Source organism: Sceloporus undulatus, chromosome 9 (assembly GCF_019175285.1).
Source record: "Sceloporus undulatus isolate JIND9_A2432 ecotype Alabama chromosome 9, SceUnd_v1.1, whole genome shotgun sequence".
NCBI classification, from domain to species: Eukaryota; Metazoa; Chordata; class Lepidosauria; order Squamata; family Phrynosomatidae; genus Sceloporus; species Sceloporus undulatus.
In genome coordinates this window covers 4870976-4877157 of record NC_056530.1, presented here as the reverse complement: position 1 = coordinate 4877157, position 6182 = coordinate 4870976, and the positions used below count along the sequence as shown (strand labels likewise).

At 50.0% G+C, this 6182-nt stretch overlaps 1 protein-coding gene across 1 annotated transcript in view; it reads left to right on the top strand.

Annotated features, from left to right (window-relative positions):
* The first annotated feature begins 5514 nt into the window (after positions 1–5514).
* The window catches only part of OPRD1 (opioid receptor delta 1), a 44601-nt gene continuing 43933 nt past the window's right edge, over positions 5515–6182 (top strand). The window contains exon 1 of the mRNA XM_042439207.1: positions 5515–6033. Within this exon, the coding sequence (XP_042295141.1) occupies positions 5807–6033 (227 nt within the window). The 5' untranslated portion in view covers positions 5515–5806. The remainder of the gene's footprint in view (positions 6034–6182) is intronic.

Here is a 6182-nt window from a genome sequence, read left to right as displayed (position 1 = left end):
TGGGCTCGTGAGGTGGGATGTGGCTTGTTCCACATTTTCACGACATGAGCGTGGCATATACTAGGGCTCAAGTGGAACCCTTGGGGGCAGCGCTTGAAACACATCTGAGTCCCCCTAAACTCGAAGGTGAATTTATAATAGTAGCTCTCGTGGAGGGGAATGGAGTGGAATGCATTAGCCAGATCAATCACGCTGTAGAACTTGGCTCTAGCAGCAATGGCGGCCAGGATTTAATTGTATTTTGCCACCACTGGGGCAACGGGGGGGGGGGGGCGACTGCATTCAGGGCCCTGAAGTCTACGGTCATTCTCCAGGTGACGCCTTCGGCTTTCAGCACGGGCCAAAGAGGCGCGTTGTATATGGACTGCATGGGTAGAATTACATCCCATTTGAGCAGTCCCTCTATGGTTTTGGCAATGCCCTCCTCTGCCTCTCTGGGGTACCTGTACTGCTTTTGTGGAGGGGAATCCTCCCCCTCGATGAGGATGCAAGCTCCTTTAACGGTGCCGCATTCCATTTTGTCCGAGATCCAGACCTCGGGGAACTCTTGCACGCATGGGTTTGTGGCTATGGGAAAGAGGGGCATTGGAACCTTGAGTACAGCACATCTGTGGATGGCAGAGATCTGAAGTGGTCCCTCTTCAAGCTGCCAGAGGAATCCGTTGGCTAGGTCTATGGTCAGTTTGTCGCGTTTTAAAAATCCTACTCCTAAAATCCCATCGTCCTCTCTCTGGTTTTCACAAGCCTCGATGTGGTCTAGGAGGGGCCTGAGCTGCAGTGGAATGTTACTCCATATTGCAGCTTGTTGCCGACCCTTCCCGTATCCTGTAAGTTCTAGGCTTGCTGGGGTCTTGGCCCCCGCTTGAGCCAGATCAGGGTGCATAGTGTTTACCACGGCTCTGGAGTCTACCAGGAGCTGTGCGGGGATGACGGGGTCCTGTCCTACGTCTGTCTTTACTAGGGGGCGTCACCAGAGGTCCCGCGTTAGCTTTGCAATCACTTGTGGGCAGGCGGGGAGCTTTGGTGGGTCTGGGGGAGAGACTTGCAATACTGGGGCCATCTCAGTTATTGGCGCGGCTGGTGCGGGTTTGTAATTGGCCTTTATCAGCCCGGTGCGCTTAGGTTTGGCAGGCTGTGGTTGAGCCCGTGAGATCCTTGGTCCTGCCGTCGTCCCTGATGTTTTATGGGATCCCGGGCTGTCCTAGTTTGAACCTTCCTTCTTTTGGGCAACCATCGCAGCTAATTCCCTTGCCCTTTTTATCAAGAGAGTCACTAGCTCATCACTGGGGTGGTGGTCTATATGCTGCCTAGGTGTGCCTCTCCTCAGGAGCTCCTGCCACACTTCATTCCTAGTCTCCTGAGAGATCAATTCAGCTTGCTCTCCTTTATCATGGTTTTTCTGGGGGTGTGGCCCTCGGTAATTCTTCCGGTAGTGGTCGGGTTTTCCACTCAGCCCGTTGCTACCTGTCTTTTGGTCCCGCGGCGGGGGTTGTGAGTGAGAGCCGTTGTTGCAGGGATGGGCTCTCCTTCCTTCCCCCCCCCCTTCGACCTCCTGGTTTAGTGGGTTTGCTGACTCCAATATTTAGGTCCTTTTTTGCCCTTACAGTCCAGAATAGTTTGGAAACTTCATGGATGTGTTCCATGGACTGTTTCCAATTGGTAGTGTGCAGTTGTAGGGAAGTGGGGCCCATGTAGGTTTTGGCTGACACGTGTAGACCTGCGTACACCGGCAATAAAGTCGCGATCGTCGAGGATCGGTTGACCCTCGGCATTAAGGTTTACTTGCCCCGCTAGGATTGCTAATATCTGTTTCCGTGCCACGTAGGCATCGGGGGCTTCATCCTTGGCCTGTCTCTCTAACTGGTACTCTCGTGTATGCCGGATCTATACACATCCTAGCCACTTCGGTCAGATCTTGTCCTCTTGCCTTGGGGTATGAGATGTATGCATTGGTCATCCATTGAACCCCGGTGTGTGCATCTAACCTCCCTAAGTGATCCGCAATGGCCCTGACCTCGGTCATAGACGACGAGACAGTCTCGACCATGGTCTTAGTTATGGTTCCATCCTCATTTGTTTCCACCATGTTGCGAGTCTTTATCAGCCTCACAGGCACTGATTTTTCATGGGTGGCTGGCTTGGGAGGACGGAAGTTATGCTGTCCTCCTTTCCGCTCTCTTCCCATTGAAGGTTGTAGGGCGGTGGGGTTCGGGCCTCGGAGGGAACATGTCGGGGTTCATCCTTGTCCCACTCTACCGCTTCTAGGTACTGGGGGCTCACTGTGGATACCACAGACTGTTGGAGCAATAGCACGGCTTTGAGCTCCTGAATCTGCTTCTCAGATTTGGTGTGATCTGCCTTTGGGTTTCTCGCTAGCTTACGAGCCAATATGTAATCGGTTGCCAATTTTGCCTGCTTGAGTTTTTCTTCCAGGTCTTTGTTGTTTTGTTTTAGTAGCTCACTTTCCAGCAGGGCAGTATCTAACTGTCGAGCTGATTCCTTTCTTGCCCTAATGTGTAAGGCATTTTCGGACACCTTTTCCGGTATTTGGGCGACCTCTTCATCCAGCAATTTTTGTCTTGTCTCCTCCTTTGCTGCCAATCTTTTGTATTCCCTGGTGGCTTCATGGGCAAGTGTCCAGACATGATGCCCATCAGTCTTTTTCTGCTTTGGACACTCTTTTGATCCCTTTCCTCTCGGTTTGTGAGTTGTATACTTGCAGCAGGGTTGCAAAGGGGTCCTCGGTTAGAAAGCCTTCCAGGGATTAGGTCCCTTTCCAAGGATCCATTTTTGCAACCGGTCCTGAGGCTGCTCTGCCCTAATCAGTCTATTGGCTACGGATTGTGTGTCCATGTTGAATCCTAGGCTGGGAGAGGTTGTGGCCTGTATTTCCTTTCCCACCTAAACCTGGTGCAACTCTCTGTCCTACAGTGAGCTGCTGTTCTGGGATCCTCCCTGAGGCCTCCACAGAACCTCTAAAATGTAACTTTGGGTCAGGGACGGCCGCCCAACTCACGCGAGGGCTCGGTACTGCTGCAGTGAGCGACTTAAGGGTAGTCCTCTGTTTAGACCCGGTCAGAAGTCAGTTCGGCCCCACCTCACTTTCACTGGGGAGTTTAGATGCTGCAGCTCCACTCGGTGTGGCCCGGTTAACAGCCCAAAACTTTGGCCCCCAGCTAGACCTCTGCCTGAGTTTTCCTTCCCTGGGACCTCCCTGAGGTTCCCACAAATGGCGCTCCTTAGAGCTGCCTTTCCCTCCCTTGAACCCGGGTTTTGGGCCTCCTTACCAGGACGTCTCCTTCCTTTGCCTACCTCACCCACTCAAGGGGGTTTTGAATGGTTGGGGTGAACCAAAATTATACAGGAATTTGATCATCAGGGAATGGGGAGGACTTCTTCCTCTGCTTTCCCACCCACGATAGTGAAAATAAAAATAGGGCTTCGGGCTGCCTACTCGGACAAACATGCCCAAGGGTGATTAGGGCCCACCACTGGATGGCGTACCAGAGCCAATGAGCAGGACACCTAACCAAAGAAATTAAACGGGATCAGCCAACCCAAGATAGCCCTTATGGCCAAACGTACAAGAACACACACACACCTCCCTATTTATTCCTGTCTACAGCAGCTTATTTGGAATCCCTGTTCTCTCTACGTTCGGAGATCAAGACAGCCCAAGTTATCAGTTTGGAAAGTTTAGATTTCAGGGAAGAGTTCTATGCCCAAGCTTTCTCCACCAACTGTAGCCAAGGATCCATTTAGGGGAATTTTATTATTATTGTTAGCCCAAATATTGCAATATTGGCTACGATGACCCCGCGAAATCGCCCTCCCGATATTTATACCAAGAGACCATGGTGCTCCAATAAATAAAGCTGAGACAGATATTAATAACTAGATGTCTAATATATTGAAAAAGGGGAAAACACATTTGCTGCGCATACACTCACACACACATTCAGGACTCAGGAAAATTAGAGTTGGAGATTGGGAACAGATTTCAGGTGTTACTAACGGAGATGCTTACCAGAATGTACACTCCCTTCGGGGAGCGAATGGGATGCAGGACTGTGGGACAAGTCCGCTCCACAACCGAGGTTGAGCAGAGATGCCGGTTACCAAAACAGAGGTCTGACTGACGTGGAGTAAGGAGACCTTTAAAATGGCGCGCTGAGCAGCCAAAGTTGGGACTTTTTATAGGCAAAACCTCACCTGAGGCAAAGAGGCTGGCTTGGTCAAAACAAAGGTGTTTAATTGTTTTCTTTTCACCTGGATGTCTGAGTCTGATAGTATCAGTGACTTAAGCTGCTCGGACAACAGACTTGAGGAGGGAGTGATAGCTTCAGGGAAGGTAAACCTTTTACTCTTCCTAGCTTGAGCTAATCCCTTTATGTGACTTCCCAGACCTTCTAAGATGCTAATGTGGCTGCCCCCTCAGGGGAGGCGTACATGTCCTCTCGCTTTGCCAGTAATGGCGGAAAGGCTTAGAGTCTGGCCAGGGGTCATCCAAGGGTTATCATTGATTCCAAAATTTATATGAAGCAGCATGGGTAACACCATATAAAAGGCTTCCAGTTCCACCTGCAGGTGAACCTTGGCTGAACCATACGATTTCTGAGAGGGGTTAATTCCTACACTCTTGTCATGATTCTGTTCTGACGCCTAGCTTGCTACTTTCTTCTCACTTTCCTCTGTTGTTATGTCTTGGGCTGCATTCTCACTGCAGAAATAATCCAGGTTGACACCACTTTAACCCCCAGAGTTATCTGACAGAGAAGGCTGTCACACAAAACTACAGTTCCCAGAATTCCCTAGCACTGAGCTAGGGCAGTTAAAGTGGTGTCAAACTGCATTATCACTCGAGTGTGGGTTGGACCAAATTGCGCCAGTGTGGTGCAGTGTTGGACTATGATTCTAGATACCAGGTTTTGAATCCCAGTTTGTCCATGAACACCCACTGGATGACTTTGGGCAAGTCACACTCTCAACCTCAGAGGATGGCAATGGTACACATCCCTCCCCATGAAGAAATTTTTAAAGAAAATCCCATGATAGCTTTGCCAGGGCAATTAAAGCGGTCTCAAACTGGATTATTTCTGCAGTATTTCTTTACTTACTTACCCAGTAGATGATTATACAAAGGAAGGCTTCAGTTCAAGCTGGATATCCCTGATCAATTCACTAGAACCCTCTTTTTCCCTATGCCATTCACATACAACGAAATAGCTTTAATAGATGCCTCAAGTGCTAGGGGCAGACCTTCCTATACTAATTTCTGTAGCTCCTAAAGTGTCCATTAGCCAAAGCACCGAGGCTCAAAGGAAGTTTAGAGTAATTTGTAGGATTGTTATTTTTCCCCTACACCAGTCCTTGGGGGCTTTGAGCTGGCAGCAAATACCCCCCCCTTTCATCTGCAGCCCCTACGTCGCTCCTGACGTCAATCCTCCCCTTCCATTTTTAAATAAAGAAATCACAATCGTTAGGACTGCTTGCAGAAATCACCACTGCCTCCACTTAGAGGCTGAACAGCAGCAGAGGAAAAGAAGGAGGCACCCTGGCAGGAGCTCTCTTGTAAGGAAGAAGGTGCAGAAGAGAGAGCACCAGGGCTTGCTGGCCAGCAGCACAGCTGGCACTGAGAGCTCTTGCTTGGCTTGATCCTGGTAGCCAATTCCCCCCTTTTTTTTAAAGTTTTTTTAGAAGCACATGACAAGTGAGCTGTGTTGGAAAGGACTGGCAGCTGCAGGACTGAGCTTAAGAATCTAGTGATCCTTTTTGGGTCGGGGAGTCAAGGCAGTCTCCTGGTGTGATGGAGCTGTCCACCTTCCCTGATGCTGAAATGGACCCCAATTTCTTTTCCAATACCACAGCCCAAGGTTTCACCTCCAGCTCCTTTGCCACATCCAATGCCACCAGTCCATCTCCAGTCAAGGATCCCACTTCCATCATCATAGCCATTGCCATCACTGCCCTGTATTCGGTGGTCTGCGTGGTGGGACTGCTGGGCAACATCCTTGTCATGTACGGTATTGTCAGGTAAGGGCAGGGCTCGGAGGGTGGCATCTCTTGAAGAGGTCTTCCTCAAGAGGGGGTCTATGAAGGGTTATCTTGAGTGAATGCCAGGGTCCTGCCAATGCAAGGGAAGGGGAAGACTAGGTTGTTTGTGTGTTGAAAGATCTGTGGAA